Source organism: Sparus aurata, chromosome 17, assembly GCF_900880675.1.
Source record: "Sparus aurata chromosome 17, fSpaAur1.1, whole genome shotgun sequence".
NCBI lineage: Eukaryota > Metazoa > Chordata > Actinopteri > Spariformes > Sparidae > Sparus > Sparus aurata.
Genome location: NC_044203.1, coordinates 21,508,871 through 21,530,137, shown reverse-complemented (window position 1 = coordinate 21,530,137; position 21,267 = coordinate 21,508,871). Strand labels below are relative to the sequence as shown.

Here is a 21,267-nt window from a genome sequence, read left to right as displayed (position 1 = left end):
ACCCCTGTGCTCATGGAAAGTCAGCTGGAGTTAGTCAACAATACATTTCTGGAGCTTTACAGCAAAAAACGTTGCAGCATTCTCCTAAACAACCGAATTAGATCAAGCCGCCAAGAGTGCCAGGCTTTGAAGCCGGCTTTCCTAGTGGCCAAATTGTGTAATTACATTGCCCCACTTTTTCCCATAAGCTTACATTGTGACAAAAGCGGCTGTAAAACGGCGGATAATTTTGTGTCACAAACCCAGAAGAAAAGACTTGATGTGACAAAAACATCCGAAAAAAACATAAAATGTCTCCATAGAGCTCATTGGAAACAAAGCGAGAAATCCCAAATTAATTAGAAAAGCAATATTTAAACACTTACACATCACAATCTTTGTAATTTGGGGTCTTCCAGAGTGTTAAAACAAGTCCTCATCTCCTTCAGCTGCCTAGGAGACTGCTACAACACTGGATTGCTGTGAAGCTAAGTACACTCTTGTAACTAGTTTCTCTGGTGCGACTCCACACCCATGAATGTGATGAATGTCTAAGGTGTTGTCCTTAAATCCATGACTTGATATCAGTATTTTACATAGGCTCTATAGCTCAGTGGTTAGAGCACTGGTCTTGTAAACCAGGGGTCATGGGTTCAAATCCCATTAGGGCCTGTTTTTACCTTTTTAAACCTTAGTGGAGACAAACAGACACCTGAAACCTTCTATCAGTGATTAAAGACACTCACAGGTGATCCACAAGAGGTAGTTTGACTGATGTAACATTATTACGCTTTGTGTTTAATGTGTAAATGTGTTTTTTATCAAGATTTATTTTATTATGTTCCTACATAATCTGATCACATCAGAGAGCTTAAAAAATGGTGAGCTTAAAAAATAGTTCCTAGTTTGTTTTATGTAACGAAATGTCCCTGCCCTTCATTGCTTCTTCCCCTGTGTGATTGACAAATTTGACAATGTCTTTGCTGTTTCGATCTCAGCTCCAGTCAGTCCAATTTTTTTTTTTACTTTTTGACCTTCGAATTTTGACTCTCAGCTAATCAGCCATCACCCTGATTAATAAATGATTACACTGCCAGACATCCAAACTGCAGCATCCCTCTCAAGGACTGTTTTGTCATTTGTTTCAAACTTCTTCTTTGTAACTGCTCTGCTCAATAACATATATCATAGAATTTAGTACGTATTAGTACTGCATCCCTTACTGGTGCAGAGTGTGTTTGATGGCAATGTCTCTGGACTACTTTCAAACTTAATCATGTAAATACAGTATGACTGGCAGGTTGTGGCTCAGGAGGTAGAACTGGTCTATCACTGATCAGGTCTGTGGATTTACTTTCTTGCTCCAGCAGCATGTCAGATGTCCTTGGGCAAGATAATGATCCTCAAATGGAAATGAATGTTTATGAATTAATGTATGTGTGTCCATACCTGTGATTCATTAAAATCATACATATAATGCTCCCCACCCTTTAAAAAAAGAAGCAATGATCTCACCGTAGATGCTTTGCAGCACTGAGCTCTTACTCGCTGACAGTTTAGCGGGCTGAACTCTGACTTCCATCTTCTTCCTGTGATGGCCGTTGTTTGACTCACTTGGCTCCACCTCTTCACAGGCCTTCACCTCTCTCCGTCTGCGTGCGCACAACCTGCAGACACACACATGAACACATGCAAGGGCATACACGTGCACGCCGCTCAATAAAAAAATCTCAGACTGCGTTCAAAGGTCTAAAAGCTGGCGAGTCCTCACACTAATATTCAGTGAGGATAAACAGAGTAAACAGAGTTTATTCAAGGCAGCTAATAGGCAGCACATACAGAATATAATTGTGAAGCTGAATGGAAACAGAGGGCCTCCTGCGGCGGACTGGCAACCTCTAAGAGAAACACAGAGTGTGTGAGAGGCTGCTGGTAGCTATTAGAGCAGCGCGGCTGAACTTTTAGCCTCTTGTTAAAGCAGTATGAAAGCTCTAGATTACAGCCCGTCTGTCCCCTGCCTCCTCGTCTCACCCATCTCCCACGCTCTCCCCCCCATTGCTCAAGTGTTGATGGCATCCAGACCAAACGTGGGGGGAGGGGTTACAGGAGAGATGAGAATGGGCTGGCATGTACGTGGGAGAGGGCACATGTGGGCACCACATGGCACTGCCAGATAAGCTCCAGCTACTGAACACCCCTCCAGGTACAAACACAAGCTCACCTTCGCCAAGCTCCCTGGATGATGCGTGCAGCCTCGTTCCTCGTCCTGCGCTGCTCTTTGTTGTGTTCCCTGTGTGTGCGTGTTGGGTTGGGTGTGTGTGTGGCAGTTTTTCTCGAAGGGCTTTTGTGGTCTAAAGATGATCTGCTTCTTAATGAGGAAGTGTGAGTTTGGTCTTTGGTGGCGGCCTTTTCTGAAGTCTGCTCCTTGTGGTTTCGGTGCTTTTGTGGAGAGGTTGTGGGCATCAGTCTTGCCGGGGGCAGCCTGCACAGTCATGTGAGCGTTTCTCTTTTTTACAGGAATGCATTCTCTGGTAATAGCGTCAGCCTGGTCTGTCGTGGAGATGCTCGTAGAGGGAGTGCATGTGTTTGAGGAAGGTCGTTCCCTGACTTTGGGCGTGGATGGGGGTCTGGGCTTGAGGTTGAGAGGCTGGCTGCAGCTGGAGGGAGAAAGAAGTTCCTTCAGCCTGGTGGTCTGGGGAGCATCCGGAACAGGGTCAACAGTCACATGACAGTGGCGGCTCGAAGCATCAGGAAGCTCATGTGGTTCAGCTGCTTTACTTCTTCTGGTGGACCGGGTCTTGTGGGCTTAGGGAAAGAAATCAAGAGAAATCATAAAGGAAACATTTTCTCTGCTTTATGTGTCTTTAATTGTAGGAATTCTGTTTTGTATTTTAAGAAAATATTATATTGAAATCAAAAACATTCATTTTACTATACCAATTTAACACTTTGTGCAAATTAGCAAAACATTCTCAGATTAATGGCAAAAAATGAACCTAATTTCTCTCTCAAAACTTTCAACCAAAAAGTTTCATCATAACAAGTGTAAGAAATTCTGCGCATTTGTACCTTTGTGTCTGTCCTCTTTGCACTTTGTGCGTTCAGCTTTGGATGGTTTCTTTGTTTCCACCACTGATTCATTCAAGGACAAGCCCTCTATCATGTTCACTAAGGAGATCTTTTCCTGCTCGGCTCTCACCACAGCGACCCTCCGTTTGTCTGGAGAGATTTGCTGCACAGCTTCTCTCCTCCGCTGCTCTTCCTCTCGTTTCCTGAACACAAAGAAAAGCCGTCAGATTTGATCATGGCTTACAGGTTTGTCCGAAATGCACCGCCTGGAAAGCCGAAATCCAGGCGGAAAAATATTGTGGAGGGTTTGTTTTAAATGTTTTGACACTTTCTTTTGATAAAATAGGTTAATGAAACGATGAGCATGGGGGTTATTGCACACAATTCTACGGAATATCATAATCGTTCACATTTTAAACTGTTTAAACATGTTATTATATGTTCAAACAGACAGACAAACACATTGTGTTCATAACAAAGATGAAATTATGAGAATATTAAACATGACATATTTTAGTTACTATTTTACCATCAAGTTTGCAAACAAACGCAAACTGACCAATTCTCACAGGTCACCAGGTATTTTCTCATTTTAAAGATGTGAAGCAATAAAAATTCAATCAGAAACAAAAAAAATCTAATAAGAAGGCAGGAAGTGACAAAATATTTTGAGTATATAGACACAGCAGACCTTTCATCAAAGGCTTTGTTGGTTTTATTTATTTATTTATCTTTATTTATTTATATCTTTATTTTCATTGCTTTTGATTCAACCTGCTTTTTTGCTTTTATAAGTTATAATTAATCATATAGACACTTCGTGTTTTGCATTTTGCTTTGTTTTAACTTCACTTTAAACTAGGCTTCCTGGTTTGGTTTGACTGTTGAGTGTTTATTCTGTAATATTGTCTTCCTGACTTTCCTGCTTTTGCTTGTCTGTCCGTTCTTAAAGGTGCTGTATAAAGAAAAGTTATTATTACTACTTTATCTTAAAGTGGAAACAGACAACTTTCCCATCCCCAACATCTCTTAGTGGTATTGTCATTGCAGACATAAAGACAACGGGATCGCTTTCTGTTTGAATTTAAAAAGCATTGTGTAAGACAGGATAAAGGTGAGACCGGTGAGCAAATGACAAAAGCAGAACAAGCCAGAAGGAGGGAGACAGGGGGAAGACGTATGTGTGTGCAGGAATGACAGAGAGAAAGATAGATATGGAGAGAGTGTGACTGTTCCTATACGGGTGATAAAAGAAGACAGAGATGGATAACGAAGACAGACGCAGGAGTGAGTGATGAACACAGTTCAAGTAAGTGTAAAATGCGAAAGAGAGGGGAGTTTATGAGAGTGTCTGGCTCTGCATGTATGTATGTGTGCTTATCTCTCACTTGGCTGCATCCTTGCGCAGCTGCTCATGCCTCATGAGGAGCTGCTTCCTCTCCCTGAAGGCCTTGCGGACGGTGTAGCCCTTGTAGACAGCCTGGATGGAGGCCGCAGCGATGTCCTGGATGGCTGCTATGGACAGAGCGCCGTGCTCCAGCATGAACTGAGTCACCTCGCTGTGCCCCCCCAGCAGAGCGTAATCCAGCGGGGTGTACCTGCACAACACGAGAGTCATTCATACATCTGTTTTTCCCACGTCCACCTCCAGTTCCTCCTGCTTGTCCTCACCTCTCCTCAGTGTGCTCCATGTGATTAGGGAAGGCATTGTAGCCCAGCAGCAGTTTCACAGCATCCAGGTAGCCATTGTTGCATGACCAGTGGAGAGCAGTCCGCCCCTGCGTATCCACAAAAGTAAGAGCACTCATTCAAACGGTGGCCAAAAAATCTCAGTTAACAGGGACAGATGTGAGGGTGTAGGAGGACATTTTTACCTCCTTGTCCTGTATGTTTGGATCAGCGTTGTTTTCCATGAGAACAGCCATGCAGGTGATGTAGCCACCGTACGCAGCACACTGCAGAGGAGTCCGTCCGGCCTGGTCCTGCCCGGAAAGAGTAAAATATTCAATGATTAAAAGAGTGGCTAAGGATTTATGAGGTACGTCCTGGTGTTACACTCATTCGCTCGTAAAGCAGCACAGATGAACATTACATTACAATCCTCATTTATCCTTTGATTCATACTGTACACTTCGCCTCATTCGTGGGGGCAAACCTACAGTCCTTGTTTAGTGGATAGAAAGCCCTCTATGTCGAAGAAAACATAATGCTCCAGCCATCAATCGTAGCATGTGTACGTTTATATTAAAATATATGTATAGTAGTTGTAGTTATTGCTTTCATGCATTAATATTTAGTACATATCACTTTAAAGCTGGAATGATTTATTGATTAGCTGTCAGCTATTGCCAACTATTCCTGATAATTAATTAAAGAGTAACTCCAACAATTTCACACATTACAGTGTGTTTACAGGTCTTGGGGAGTACTACTACATGAAAAAGTAGTATAAAGTCTTTGTTACTCTAAATTAAAGTATACATTTTTTAAATTTTTACCTTTATATTACCAGGAATCTTTTTATTGAGACTCAGAAACTCTTTTACAGGGGGGTCTTGGCCAAGCCAGCAGCAAAGGGTTTTACAGAAAAAGGAACAAACCACAACTTGAAGCAAAGAACATAGAAATAAAAATGCAAGAATTCAAAAAAAGAAGCGAAAGACTTAAAACAATCAGCAAATTACATCAAGACGATGAATTTACTAGTGTTCAGTGCGTGTACAGACGTGTACACTCAGTGCTCCTTAATCTTATTTTCATAATCTTACTAAATATACTACGATGACGGTGCAAAAACTTTGAAAGCACTTTCACCAAAGAGGCAGCTGCTGATAGTCAGGAGAGAATGCAAATAAGGGGACAATTTGTTAAAGTTTCTGATTATGTTATGTATGTAAAAATGTTGCACTCATACCTGCACATTGGGACTAATCCCATTCTCCATCAGTATCTGGCAGACCTCGGCGTTCCCTCCCAGAGCTGCCCAGTGCAGAGCAGTGTGACCATCCACATCTACCAGGTCCACACGTGCAGAACCTTTATTCAGCACATTTACAGGTCAGTCGAGGCATTTAGCTGACACACAACATGTGTAGTTAATGGATTGCTTGAGCACGTGCATCAACTGCAACCACCTTTGATGAGCGTGAGGATGACGTCTCTGTGTCCCATCTCGCAGGCGCGAAACAGCGGCGTGTGCTTCATCACATCCAGAGAGTCGACCATCGCTCCCCTCTCCAACAGCAGCTTCACTGTGCTTACATGGCCCGACAGGGAGGCCGCATGGAGGGCTGTGTGAACACATACCCACCCACCCATCCACACACACACACACACACACACACACACACACACACACGCACACACACACACACACACACAAACACAACCCTGAGATAATGTAACTGGACAATAAACACCCTCACTGCTCCGCACTCCTGTGCCTCGTCTTTGCTCATTCATCCTCTCTGGGATGTGGCTAAAGCCTGGTTAACGAAGGGTTAAACAGACAGTGAAAATTAATGAGGAGTGATACACTTCCACCCTCGTGTCTCCTCTACCTCCCCCTCTGTGCAGTCCCCAGACAGTTCAGAATAGAGTCAAGTGCATGGAAGTGATCCGGGCACCAGTCAGCCCCACTGCCCCTCACACCGTCTCATTAACATGACTCAACCGTTGCATGTTATGCATGCATAAACAATGACCGCCTGGCTGAGCAGAGGGGCTATCGCCATGGAGATTATACGTCCAAAGAGCGCCCGGGGTCAGAGCGTGGCAGTAAGTCATGTGCGTCTACATGTGTGTGTGTCTGAGGACTATGATGGCAGTGGGGGGAGTCTATTCAACGAGCTCACACTGATTTTGCTGACAGTATCACTTCCCTCCCTCACTCAGTCTCACAGTCTCTATAGCACCTCGGGGGAAATCCCCTGTGACATCATCAGCCCTGACTCAAACAAGCAGCAGACCACACAGAGAAATGAGTGGGGTCGTGGGTCATAGCAGTTTAGAGGAGCCTCAGCTCAGCTCCTCGTGTTTCTCAGGTGCTCACCGGTGCCTCCGTACTTGTCGGCCATGTTGATGTCAATGTGAGGGGTGAGGGCCAGCATGGTGCGGATGACATCATCACTGCCCTTCCCAGCCGCCCACATGAAGGCTGTCCTCCCCTCCAGATCAGGTTCATCCTTCACAGACGGGTGGGACAGGAACACACCAACTGTCTCCTACACACACACACACACAAAGAAAATGATTGTAGTGTAGTAATATATAGTACAAAGGGAAGCACTGTCCATCCACTTTGACTGAATGTGAGCATCAAGCATCAAGTAAGTTTATTTTAATAGTGACGTATATAAAATCTGAAGAAAATCCTCAAATAGCAAGTCTGCATTCTCAGATGGATGCAGAACGTGCAGGGTTGAGACAGCGTATCTCACTAACAATGACACTGTGTTTTGAATAAAGGTGCATGATGCTGGTTCAGCAGGTTTTCCAGCTTCACGAGTACGAGCGTTTATGTCTCACAGCATTGTTGCTCTGAGCACCGTAGTGCAGAGGTGTTGCTCCCTGGCTGTCCGAGGGAATAGTGCCTGATGTGTTTCTCTCCAGCAGTAGGTGGACGATTCTGGCGTGGCCTGAAAAGACATATGTTTACATGACTAGGATGTGAAGGTGACAGGTAATGACAAGGATATACACAGTAAGGAGCTGGAACAACAGCTTAATTATATTTTACTACAAACACACCTTCACTTTACGAAAGTGTTAACAGAAAAGCAAAAAACTCCACATTGAGTCAACATAAGTCAGGTGACACGCTTTACACAATTACAAACAGCTCTGTTTGTCTTCGCACAGTGCTATAAAACAAGTTTTAAGAACCAAGAAACATGATGTCTGCAGTCATGGTAGCAGCTCAATGAGGCTTAAATTTGTTTAGATTAGTAGCAAGGTACTGGTTTTTAATGTATACCATGGTATGAAAATCTACAGTTACCGTACTCTGTACATTATCTTAAGAATGGTGATAGTTTGTACCGTGTATGTGTGTGTGTGTGTGTATATATATATATGTATATATATACATATATATATATATATATATACATATATACATACATATATATATATATATATATATATATATATATATATATATATATATATATATATATATATATATATATATATATATATATATATATATAAAAAAAATAATTCATTCCTGTCATTCAGAATACAGTAGGTCAGATACAGGATGTTACAGGTACAGGTTCACCCACCAAGCAGGGCTGCCCAGTGCAGTGGTGTTCTGAAGAGGTTATCATAAGCTGTCACATTACAGCCCTCGTAAGATGTCAGCACCTCCACCACTGCCTCGTTACCATCGGCAACGGCAAAGTGCAGGGGTGTCCGCCCCTCATAGTCCTGCCAGTTCAACAGGGACTCGGTGGGAGCTGCCTCCTTCACATGATAACACACACACAACACAGAAATGAAAAAAAGACATGCAGACTGACAGGTGAGGATGGAGGATGTTTATGTCAAATTTATTTGACTGTGTGTGTGTGTGTGTGTGTGTGCACAATAGCGTGTACCAGTATACAGCGGACAGTTTGCGTGGCGCTGGGCTCCTGACTGTGTGCTGCCCAATGCAGAGGAATCTTGCCCTCGCTGTCTGGGATGCCAATGTTGGAGTCGTGCTTGATCAGGAGGCGCACGTGTTCTGGTCGGTTATAAAACGCTGACCAGTGGAGAGCAGTTTGCTGTACATAGAAATAGTGTGAGAGCGAGAGACATAAACAGAACGCAGCCGCACAAACAGTATGAATGAAGTTCAAAACAGAGCGGGCTGTTGTGATACCAGGTTTGTGGTTCAGTACTCCAGTTTGATAAGGGCAGGAAATATGAGGGCTACTACCGCACAGAGCTCATATTGAGGAACCAGCAGTGAGATCTTAACTAAGATACATGTCTCCATGACGGCTGCTGAGCTATTCTAAGATTTGCTGAAACCACTGTCATCTGACGCGATGATGCATATTGGATTATTACAAAAGTAACTACTGATGTCAGATACTCATCAGCTGCAATGGACAGAGGAGACTGTGTGTTTGTGTGTTTGTGGTCTTATCAGCAGAACACAGGACAAAGCTTCAGATTGTTGAATCGTTCGCTGCTGTGTGAGTGAGCCCCTCGGTGCTTCTGTGCGTATGACCTCAAATTCCTGCTGCTCTAATGAACTATACTCAGTCAGTCTGTTATCTTTTTACAGGTTATTGGCCAGATGCCCAGACTGGCTGCTTTCTGACTGAGGACAGTTGGGACAACAAACAATCTTCCAACGGCTTTTCTTCACTGCACTACCTTGTTCTTGTCTTGCGTGTCAACCTCCCCAGGTCCGATGTGTTTGAGCAGCAGGGCGAGGGCTTTCGGGGAGGGGTGACGTGTGGCCAAGTGGAGCGGGGTCATCTCCTCTAAATCTTTCTGCAGCCAGTTAGCACGCCTGGACAGCAGTAGCTTCAGGAAACGCACATTCCCCTGCAACACAAAACAAGAAATAAGCTCCCAAAAGCACAGATTCTGCTCGATATTAGTCATGAACCACACACACTCCCTGGGCTTTCAGCTGTGTCTGGTTCAATCCGCAGGTCATCCATCTTTGTTCGCTCCTCCTGCCTCTGAGCTGTTAAACGGTAAACATTAGCAGGCCTGTCATCCCCTCAACATCATCATCATCCTCCTGAAGTTTGCTCACCACCAGGCCGCTGGATGATGTATTTTGCGACAGCTGTCGCCGGACAGCAGGTGTGTGTGTGTGTGTCCACGGCCGCATACACGTGCGTTTTGTATATTTGCTATCCCGTGACCACAAAGCCACAGTCTGACAGATCTATCTCGCGTGTGAGCATGCATCTAGACTGTGAGTGTGTGTGTGTGTGTGTGTGTGTGTGCGTGTGTTGCCGTCCTCCCTATTCTCAGTCCAATTAGATCGGTAATCCCTGGCCTCTCTCCCTGTCTCAGCCGTTTATTGATCAGATGTCAAAGAGACAGGGCTTCCCATCACTAGCATCCCCCAACACACACACTCACACACACACACACACACACTCCCAATCTATGAGACAGACCCCAATAACCTATTACCTCCCCTCTTTCTTCATTGATATGATGATCCTGTATCATAAGAAAGGGCTCAAACAAATAACTGAGACGTAAAGCGATATTATTAGTAGCACATTCAATTGGTCCCCAGATACACACCTCTAGAGAGAGAACACACCACCCTGTCTGAAGGTGTTGTCATTATCATCGTCTCCTCTGACTGTTCCTCAGACTAGACCGAAGTGAAAAGAACACAACCAAAATGCTGTGAACCACGACTTCCTCATGCAGAACAATTTTTTATTTGTAAGAGAGTGTTTGTGAAACTCTGCACACACACAAGCCCTTAGGCCATACCTACAGCCACTAGGGGGCACTGGCTTCCTACTAGAGCTGATGGACAATTAAACTTTCTCTCTCTGCCATGGCTTCATATCCATTCCAGCTTTATTAAACCGTACACTTGTGAATTAAGATAATGTCATAAAAATAGCTATTTCACACATTTGTGTATTTGATGTCCAAACCTTCTGTGCGGCAAGGTGCAGAGCAGTGCGCTGGCTGTGGTCGGTCTTGTTAACCGAGGCTCCGGCCTTCAGCAGGATCTCCGCACAGTCAAGGCGGTCAGCCAGCACACAGTACATCAAAGGGGTCCGTCCAAACTGGTCCTCACGGTCCCGCAGCGAGGGATCTGCTACATCACACACACATTAAAAAAACAAAAGGGGCAGAAGGTTGAAGGTTTACATCAGAGGAATTTTTCTTATAATATTTAGTTCCATTTATAATTAGAGGGTACAATTATGTGGCTTGTGATGGAATATGTCATGAACTGTTTTTTAAAAGGATATCCTTGTCCTTTACAATTAAGTCTTTTACTGCTTTAATTTAATGGAATTCCACTTCCATTCTTTCTAAATAGGTCAGAGCAGCTGGAAGTCAAAAGAAAATACTGTAACACTGGAGGACCACACCACCTCTAGTCGCGAATTCACATTGAACAATTGAAGTTCTTCACATATGTTCTCTATTTCTATTGCCTCCCTCTCCAAGATTCAATTTTCTGTATATTCAAAATGAAATGCACAGTATGTAATTTCTGCTGCTAGCGGTCTTATTCACGTTATGTTTGTCATGTGTGCCGCATTCCCTCTTCACTCTCTGTCTCTCACCTGGTAGTTATAGTATCAGGCGACCAAAAGAAACACTGGTACTTTGAATCAAATTACAAATATCCATTGTGTTTGAAATACGTGGGATAATGGAGGGACGAAACTTAACAATACAAGAAACGTCTAGTCGTTTTCAGACATCTGAATGCAGAAACGTCACATATTCTATATTTAAATATAAAAATGCCCAAAAAGTTTGGACAGCGCTTTCGATGAGGGACTGTGGTTCCCGCTGCCATGCTGACACAAACCTGCTCTGCTGTTGCTTCTCAGTGCAAACCCCCGAAACTCTAACCAGCTTCTACAGCTGACCTTGCCCTCTGACCTTGCTACAGACAAAGGGAAATGCAAAGAAATGTTTCTTATAGAAATCGATTAAGCAGCAAATTACTTAAATATTCATGTAGATTGTACCTTGTGTGTTTGGGGTGTCATGGTGCCCTGGTGCAGGGCTAGGCTTGTAAAAAGGCCAGATTTTAACATGAACAATGTCTGACCAGTAAAGCTTTGAATTTAAATGTCTTTAAACAACTCACCTTTTATCTGTATTTATTTTCTCAGGTTTGTTAATTAGTTTTCACATTCGAAAAATAAAGAACAGAGAACACAGTGCACCTTTGACATTTCAGAGGTAGGTTTGCAGTTTGATTCATGTAATTCCCTCTCCTTAAACAGCCGGGATTAAAACTTATGAATTAAATAAGAGTATCCTTGTGCCTAACAAATTGCCCGGTGATGTCACTAAGTGGTGACGTTGCATTGTGGGTAATGTAGGCATGGGGTTTTAAATGACTCCAGTGGTATAGTATAGTATATATATAGTGGTATATATAGGAGTTCAATGCAGCCCAGTGGACTGCTTTTCAAAACCTTGTGCCTACATTACCCACAAAGCAACCTATATTATACTCATATTACATAGATGTACTTACAGTACTTTTTCACGTTTGCAGTAGGACTCCCTAAAACCTGTAAACACACTTAACTGTGGAAAATTAGTGGAGTTACTCTTGAAGACACATAAGTTATATCCATAATGTAGCCATTTCAATTTCAGCAAATAAACAGTTCCAAGAAAACTGAACACTTGAACCCTGTGTGCTCTACCTATGCGGTGCAGTCGATTGGGATCTCATAAATCAGCTGATATCCCTTTACGTACAGAATATATAGATATAAACACACATATTTTGCAATGATTTCTCAAATGTGTGGTGTGGCAAAGATATGTAACAGAGGCAGGATATTTTACAGTTTAACAATAAAAATTATCGAGATTATCTGCCCTACTGCTTACCTGTGATGAGCTTGAGGAGGGCGCTCCTATCTCCATTGACAGCTGCAGCGTGAACCTGCGAGCCCAGAGACGCCGGTCCTGGGCCAGACGTCGCTGAGGCCTGCAACACAAACAGATAGAAGGTCACAACTCAACCTGCAGCAACATACACTCAGCTTACTTATCAAGTGTTAAATAAGGTGACATTAAGCTCAGTCTAGACAGTTTCCTTACCATTCATTTAGCTGCGAGCACACCCCACAACTGGACGCAGTTACACTTAAGTGGTTCATGCATAATACCATATTATCTGCTATAATAAGACACATTTAATTGGCTTTTACTAATGAAATAGGTTCAAACTGGGAATCTCAAAATGACTTCCAGTCGCTACGTAAAACCTAAATTCGTAAGAAATACTAGTTAGCTATCACATCCACTGATACTATTTAAAACTGTGACAAATTGTTAAAATTTTGTTTTTATGTACACTCTGAGCTCAGGCGGTTAGTTTACACTTCTTTCTCTTGTAGCGTAAGGGAGAAAAGATAAATGATCCTGCTTGGATATCGATCATATCTCAGCCACATAACAAACACCTGAAGCGCACAATAAATAGATACTTTCCAATGTTTGCTTACAGTAGGGAGTATGTGTGAGTGCGTGCGCATGCTTGTGTGTGTGACCGTGTGTGTCTGCTCCCACTGAGGGGGCTAAAATCTCTTCCTGGCCCCACTTAACCAGAGCCCAGTGAAAGCTGGATAATCTGCAGACAGGAAGCAGCTGGGGAGGGGGAGACCCTGTGTGAGCGTGTAAGAGGGGGGTCTCTCTTCATGTCTTATTCATGTCTCATTAATACTGCAGCATGCCTAGCTGTGAGTGTGTGCGCGTGTGTGTGTGTGTTTGGCGGGTTTTCGAGATGTGGGACAAGCCCTGCGGGGCACAACACAGAAATCAATTATTGCCCCTAAACACATAAACGCTGGAGGCACAAACTCATGCCACAATCTGAGATTTCTCCAAGACATTTTCATTAACAGTCACACAGACAGATCTGAATCACTACTTCGGAAACATTTCACGTCAAGAGGTTTTATACAATACAACTGATAGGAAATATTGATAAATTATAGGCCGTCTGATTTCTAATAAACTTTTAGACTCTCAGTAAGAAATCTGAATGATGAGAAGGGAGGAGAACACTTCGGTGTCCTCCATCCTTCCCTCTCATCCCCCTCTCTCTACCCGCCACCACCTCATAAAGAGTGCTCCTGTAGACACTGCGTGCAGCACGGCAATTACCCATCATGCTAGCTGCTTTCTCACGCTCTGCCAAGCAGTGGCGGAGACTTAATACAGGTTAGTTAATATGTTTACTGCAAAGTAGGGAAAAGTGTGCGCTTAAAAGGAGAACGGGAGGGAGAGATGATAGATGCGGCACTTAAAGGTGTGTGTGAGCGTCAGTGTGTGTGTGTTTGGCACATGTGCCACGTCATGGGAAGTGATTTTCCGTGAGAGAGAGTTTTTACAGGGGCTTTATCAAAATCGACCACAAACATCTCTAAACATCTCTAATTTACAGTGATTACTCAGTTCGCAATGCACGTGCACACAAACACACACACAGAGTCTGCGAATCCTAATATCTAACACATGCGGAAATAGCAGAGATGCCACAGCCGCACTTTCAGAGAGAATAATATCTGATTTTAATGTTAAAGGGGCACCATGTCGTTTTGGAGAAGAAATTCAAACTTTACAAAATTAATAAGGCAGCAATGCTAACTCAGGAATATGTATTATTTCCATAAGTGGATCAACAAGCTGTTCTCAGAGGTAAATAAGGTCCCTAGAACACTCTTACAGAGGTACAGAGGTGGCAGGTTCCCCCAAATATCAACAAAGTAAAATGGTATGAAGCTGTGATAAAGTTTGTGATAAAAAAAAAAAAAACCTCAGTCAATTAGGGTTTTCTCTCATGATTAAAATGTCTTCCTCAAAAAAGTATAGGGCACTTGCATGTTTCTTGCAAAAAATGAAGAAGTTATCTGATATTCACTTCTCGGTCTTGACAAGAGCTCATTCCAAACTTTCCTTTTACTTTTGTTGACTTATTTTGATCCTTTCCTACATTTCCGAGTCAATATGAAACCCCCCTCAGCTGCCACAATAAAAATGTGAATTGATTTGTGAATAATCTTAAAGGGAGAAAAAAAAAGTCATAATTTGGCCAAACACTGACACGAGGGACACAGGTCGATATCTGAATCTATGTGAGAGACTTTCATATCGCCAAGAGCGGGCAATTAGAGTTTCATGAGGATCTGAGTGTTTTGGAAACACCTACAGTGCATCCAAATTTGGCTAAAAAGCCTTTTGCGATGCAGTGTCTGAAATCAAACAAAAGAGGGTGTAAAAACAACACCAGGTCCTGTTGAGAGGTTCGGAGCGCTCTCATTTAGCCATTCATACGCGTTCCTCGGGGAGCGCTCCACTTGTTAATATGAAGACAATAACTCAGAGTAAACTATTGATCAGAGGCTGAGGTCCAGACCAAGTGATTGTGCATCTGTATAAGTATTGATTCATGCTGATGCTGACATTATTTAGTCTTTATTCATATTTGGCCTCATATAACTGCAACAAAGAACACACACATTCCCACGAAACCTTTCAGCAACACAACAGGAGTGCTGCACAAGAACTACACACACACAGACACACACACATACATCAGAGCTCATTCAGCTGAAAGAGCATACACACCGAAATGTAACTAACACTTCAATTGATGCAGGCAAAGAAACCAGGGAGTCGAGGTGTGTGTATGTGTGTGTGTGTGTGTGTGTGAGTGTGTGTGTTTCTCAATATGTCTCTCTAGCTGTCCATCAATGTGACGCTGTCTGCTTTTGATAGAGGACATAGCTGGAGCATGCTGGCTAAGCAGTGGGGGAGAAAGTCTGAGCCTGTGGCCTTTATTTCAACACACACACACACACACACACACACACACACACACACACACACCTTTTATACAAGTGTATCTTTATATAGTTTATAGAGTTATAACAGAGTGTGTTTAGGCTCATTGCCAACATGTGGGCATTACAGGTGCCTATACCACCTACATGTTTAAGTGTGTGTCTCTGTGTGTGTGTGTCTCAGATAAGAGATAGAGGCTGCAGGGATCAGTCCGTGGGTTTTGACTGACAGGTAAAGAGGTGGGAGGAAGGATAATATCAGCCCACAGGGATGCCCAATCTGTAAAGCCCTATTTCTGGGGGACTTCCTGTTTCCCCAAGGACCAATGAACTGGCTCCCTCGGCTGGGGGGCCGAGCCCTGGGGCACAGCAGGGCCAATCAGCAGGGGGGGAGAAGGCTGAGTGACACATAGATGGGCTAATTTACATCATTACTACAATGCATCCTGACAAATGAGCCCCCAGGGTGAGAGCCAATCACCTGGGAGAGTAATGCAATTAGGCGGGACCACAGCTGTCAATCTCACAGCCACGGGGGTCAGGTAGTGGCGCCTGTGGCTAAAACACCCCTGCCTACTGCCTGTCGTTCACACACACCCACACACGCACACACACACACACACACACACACACACACACACACACACACACACACACACACACACACACCATCTATATATGCACACAGTATGTATAGAGAGGGGACACACAGTAGAGGCTGGTTCTCTATCTCCTTCCTGAGGGTGGAGGGTAGGAGGTGATGTGTAACTGCTCAAGGGATGCAGAGATTGACTAACGTCCTCCTAGGACTCGCACCTGAGCAGAACTGTGTGCATATCCACTTACATCTGGGGTGTGTGTTTACATTTGCCCATGTGTCTTCGCCCACTGGGGCACAGTCTTGTTTATGCTCCCTGTGAGGACTATGACAACAAAAGGTGGAAGAGGGTATGAACCATAGGGGAGCTGAAACCGGTGTAGAATAGTCCTGCATTTGACTGGCATGTAAGCAAATGCTGCTGGTAATGAGGCTTATCTTTGTCTCATTAGGTGTAGTGATATCATACTGGAGCACTCCACTGAGTCGATGGCTTCTACCCAGCACGCCGTTAATGTTTGTGTCGTGTGTGTGTGTGTGTGCGTGTGTGTGTGTGTGTGTGTGTGTGTGTGTGTGTGTGTGTGTGCATACTGGTCGATGTTACTGTGACTGGCAGAGTGGCAGGCGGTGCTGGAGCTCAATCAGAGCCACTAATAACACTCTGTTTCAAAACACGATCTTGTACCCTTTCATGGCTTCTGTACGAAACAGGAGGAAGCGTGCAGGATTCAGTAAAGTATCATTCCAAAAAACAAGCGGACAAATTCTGTAACAGTGAGCTGATACAGTCCCTGTCACCTCGTGTGTGTGGCTCAGGCACTGCTTGAGACACTCTGAGAGTTAGGGGAGCTGTGTGTTTTGTGTCATCCCATTATATCACTAATGAGCCGCCCCCAGGAGGGGGGGGACAGCATGGCGGACAGAAAAAGACAGACGAAGAAAAAGAGCAAGAAGAGGAGGAGAGAGATGGAGAAGGATAAAGGGGGGGGAGGGAGACAGAGAGCAGCTTGGGGACTTTTTCCCCTTCTCCCCTCCGTATCCTTTTCCCAACACCTCTGAGTCTAATTGGACTAAAACTGTGATCTAATTAAATGTCCAATTAAAGTGCAGAGAGCAATGTGCCCACCGGCGAATCAGAGTACAGGGACATAATCAGCTGGAAAAACAAACAAAAAAATCAATGAGTGCAATGCGAAATGGAAGAAAATGGCAAAAACAGAAAAAGGAGGAGCAGAGGATGGATGGATGATTTCAGAGTGCAGGGAGAGCAGTAGGGTGTGTGCTGCATGTAGTGGGGTAGGACACTGTGTATTACATCTTAAGACAACATGTACAGGTGCAGATCCAGACAAATACACAAATCTATATTGGCCTTGTACAAGGTAAAGACTAAATATAAGCTGGTAGCACAGTTAAGGTTTCTCTTTTTCTTTCTTTACAGCCAGATTTGAGAGGAGCACGGAAAGAAAACATTATTATGCTGCTCCTCACTTTGTTAGATTACTTTTAATCCAAATAGTCATTATTAGATAAATGGCAATGTGTGTTCATTTAGAATCACCGACAATTGATTGAAGGCCTTTTGGTTTTTTGACCGCTGGCAATTTGAAAATCTCCCAGTCCGCTCTGCTGAGTTGTAAACAGCATCTGTGATTAATCCTAAAGATGTCTTATAGACTAAATAATCTCTTAATTGAAAAACAATGCATAGGCTACATCAATCATCAATGAAAATATGAATTTGTCACAGCTTCAACTACACATAAGAGTTCAATTTAAGATAGATTGTGGATTCATACATCACATGGTGTCTTAGAAATTACTTTACAGGACTTTATTCATTTGATGTTACAAACTTTACGCACTGTCCAGTGTGATTATCAAAAGTGTCGATGCTTTGATGCTGATTTGATACCACAAGTTTAAAATCATTCAATATCCACGTTTAAAAGTATTACAGATACCAAAGTGATGAGAATCAGATTTCAAACCCAACATTAGACGTTCTGCTTTGTGTCTTGTCCATTTTTCAGTACCAGCCCTGTGTACAGGTTCTTCATAACAGAAAAGAAAACAATTATCCTATTTAGAGGACTTTTTTTCATAGTATTGAAAGAGGGGTTATTGAGTATTGTTTTTTTTGTATGGTTGAAGTTTAAAATTATGGTATTATGACAACCTTACTATCTAATCATCCCAGTCCAAGCTAATAGTCTGAACACTTATCCTTCCAGAGACACATTAAACTTAGTTCTTTAAATTTTATTATTTACTTGTGATGTACAAGTCTGCGTCTGAATTAGAGATAAAACTGATCAGAAAAATCAGTGACAAAAGATGTTTGTATCCTCATATCACTCATAACTAGACTTTGACACTGTTTGGATTCAAATGTGCTAATTAGAGATAAAGAAAAAATAAGAGACAGGTACAACAAGTAGATATGCATACTTAACTGAGAGGTTTAATTGAATGGAGTAGTGATAAAAATGAGCCCCAAATTCTCTTATCTGTTTCAGGTTTTCTCCTGACGTGCAGTATAATGATAATTTTCTGATCTCTTGGAATTTCGGTCTCTATAATGTCTGAAACAGTGGCTATAACGAACTTCCAAAAGTCGTCTAGGTAGGGACAAGTCCAGAGCATATGGAGTAACTTTCCTTCATTCACCTTACACCTTTGGCACATGGCAGAGACATTCCTATTGATCTTATGAGGTCTGTGTGGGGTGAGATGAAAGATATTAAATTGTCTTATTTGTCTATGGTTAGTGGAAATTAGTACCGTTTGGGATCTGTCCAACAACCTAGGTCTGTCTCCCACTTGTATTTAATCGATAGTCTATCATAAATTGACAAGTTTCTGTTCAAGATTTTGTATAAAGAGGATATTAGTCCTCTTGTGGAGAAGAGTCGTGATTCAAGCATATGCTTCTCAAACGGTGATTTCTCTGGCAAGTTTGGAAAGTAAGCAGAGTTATCTTGGAGCCAGTGTCTAATTTAGAGCATGTACAGTTAAATGCACATTAGGCCGTCCAGCTTATAGTTGTTACATTTTAGATATAGATAGCATTAAGTTATGGAAATGAAATGATAAAGATAAAGATATTATATCATGTATTCATGTATACACATCATACTATATACATAACATTTATTCTGCTAATATACATGTAAATAAGCACAAATTATAAACACATTTGAATCCAAACAGTGTCAAAGTCTAGTTATGAGTGATATGAGGATACAAACATCTTTTGTCACTGATTTTTCTGATCAGTTTTATCTCTAATTCAGACGCAGACTTGTACATCACAAGTAAATAATAAAATTTAAAGAACTAAGTTTAATGTGTTTCTGGAAGGATAAGTGTTCAGACTATTAGCTTGGACTGGGATGATTAGATAGTAAGGTTGTCATAATACCATAATTTTAAACTTCAACCATACAAAAAAAACAATACTCAATAACCCCTCTTTCAATACTATGAAAAAAAGTCCTCTAAATAGGATAATTGTTTTCTTTTCTGTTATGAAGAACCTGTACACAGACCGAGTGTCGTGAAATGTACCAATCCATGGCAGGGATGGGGGGGGGGGGGGGGGTTGTTTAAATTGCAAGAGTGAAGTTACTGTGTTTTTTTTCCCTTCTTCTCTTCGTCTTTGTCACTTCATCTTTTACACTGTATTAAAAAATGAAAAATGGCCAATATACCAATACATCTTTAAAAAAAAAAATTGCACATCCTATGTGTATGTGACAAATAAATGACATCACCTAACCAATTCAACACGTGATATTTCAAACTTCAGCAGATAAATGGTAACATATATCAAATACTGGATGAAGACATTGTGATGCCTATTTTGCCGCTTATTTCCTAGTATTAACAACTTAAGAAGGGCCTTCTGCTCCTTCCACTCTACACCACTGATATCCATACAGGGTGAGAGAGAAATCTTCCTCTGACTCCATCTGTGCGTTGCTCGCACACTGTGAACCCCCTATGGACAGCTTTAGCCCATAAAATATTAATGCTGGGATTCAATTCAACATTCCACCTTAATCTCCTTAACAATTAGGCTGTTGCCACACACACAATTAGGTTTGTTACACATAGTCTCAACGGTCTTGGCTCCAGAGAGAGGATTACCAACTGGTAGTGCAGGGGAGAGACGAAAGTAACCAACAGATGAGTACAGAAATCAAAACTCCTCTGGGGTTTATAAACTTAAATCAAATCTGGAGAGCTGCTCTCTCCATGTATCGGATTCTTACCATAGCTGCATTGAGGGGGACACTTCAGCAGATGTTTCTCAGTTCAGTGCATCCTCAGTGGGGGTGGATGCACGTCCAGGTCCCCTACCTGCCCTGATCCTGGCTCCTGCAGGGGCAGAGAAAGAGGATCACTCACATACTGAGAGCAGCCCACCTGTTCACACAAACGACTGCCAGCATAACACTGCTACTGTACTGATTACAGGCAGAGGGAGGAAGAGTGACATATTACTTCTGTTCATCAATCTACTCATCTAGTCTGATGAGGTGAAACAACCCTCTGTTTAAGTCGTTTGCTTTGCTTTCGATCAATGGACATAATGTTGTTAGATTTATGGAGAACATTTGCATACATTTTGCAGAGTTGTGCATCAGATTTCTTAAGATTTTCAAACTCACCAAGTCTCATGTAATACAAGGCATTGCTAACTGGTGAAAATGGGTCGAACAGGGTATTGCAAAAAGTGAGCCATAATGATGCAACTCCCCCTGTTTTGGAGAAATCAGTTATTCATAAACGTACCAAAGAAGTGCAGACAAACAAACTGTGACAGTGGATAAACTGAGTACAACATTAATGCGATTACATTTTAATAAAGTGTTCCTTCCACTCGTCTTTATTCGGTGTTATAGTTACCGTTTAATTTCCTTTTCTTCCAGATGAGAATCTCAGGAAAGTTTTCTTCCAAGTTGTCCCGTTGAATCGCCACAGTCTGGTTGACAAAACACTACAACTCCCGTTACTATTGTAAAGTAATAAATCGCCATGATTAGAGTTCTCCCAGTCGACACGATCAGCCGTTTTGGG

At 42.5% G+C, this 21,267-nt stretch overlaps 1 protein-coding gene and 1 non-coding gene across 6 annotated transcripts in view; one reads left to right on the top strand and one right to left on the bottom strand.

Annotated features, from left to right (window-relative positions):
• Nucleotides 1-21,221, bottom strand: part of invs (inversin) — a 24,693-nt gene extending 3,472 nt beyond the window's left edge. Inside the window, exons 1-19 of one of the 5 annotated variants that reach the window (XR_003981099.1) lie at nt 21,097-21,165; nt 20,859-20,948; nt 20,460-20,565; nt 12,625-12,724; nt 11,579-11,656; nt 10,683-10,849; nt 9,418-9,591; nt 8,649-8,816; nt 8,334-8,514; nt 7,576-7,685; nt 7,100-7,271; nt 6,183-6,338; nt 5,963-6,084; nt 4,923-5,030; nt 4,720-4,826; nt 4,437-4,646; nt 3,049-3,251; nt 2,201-2,784; nt 1,495-1,646 (exon numbers count right to left, since the gene is read on the bottom strand). Coding sequence is in view for 1 of the 5 variants with exons in the window: in XM_030392991.1 (XP_030248851.1) it covers nt 1,495-1,646; nt 2,201-2,433; nt 2,474-2,784; nt 3,049-3,251; nt 4,437-4,646; nt 4,720-4,826; nt 4,923-5,030; nt 5,963-6,084; nt 6,183-6,338; nt 7,100-7,271; nt 7,576-7,685; nt 8,334-8,514; nt 8,649-8,816; nt 9,418-9,591; nt 10,683-10,849; nt 12,625-12,724; nt 20,460-20,462 (2,677 nt within the window). In the remaining 4 variants the exon portion in view is untranslated. Of the gene's footprint in view, nt 1-1,494; nt 1,647-2,200; nt 2,785-3,048; nt 3,252-4,436; nt 4,647-4,719; nt 4,827-4,922; nt 5,031-5,962; nt 6,085-6,182; nt 6,339-7,099; nt 7,272-7,575; nt 7,686-8,333; nt 8,515-8,648; nt 8,817-9,417; nt 9,592-10,682; nt 10,850-11,578; nt 11,657-12,624; nt 12,725-20,459; nt 20,566-20,858; nt 20,949-21,096 lie in introns of all 5 variants that reach the window. The other 4 variants (XR_003981098.1, XR_003981100.1, XM_030392991.1 and 1 more) reach the window with 4 other exon arrangements.
• trnat-ugu (transfer RNA threonine (anticodon UGU)) lies at nt 579-651 on the top strand. Its single transcript has one exon. It is a non-coding gene; the product is annotated as a tRNA-Thr (tRNA).
• Nucleotides 21,222-21,267: the final 46 nt, after the last annotated feature.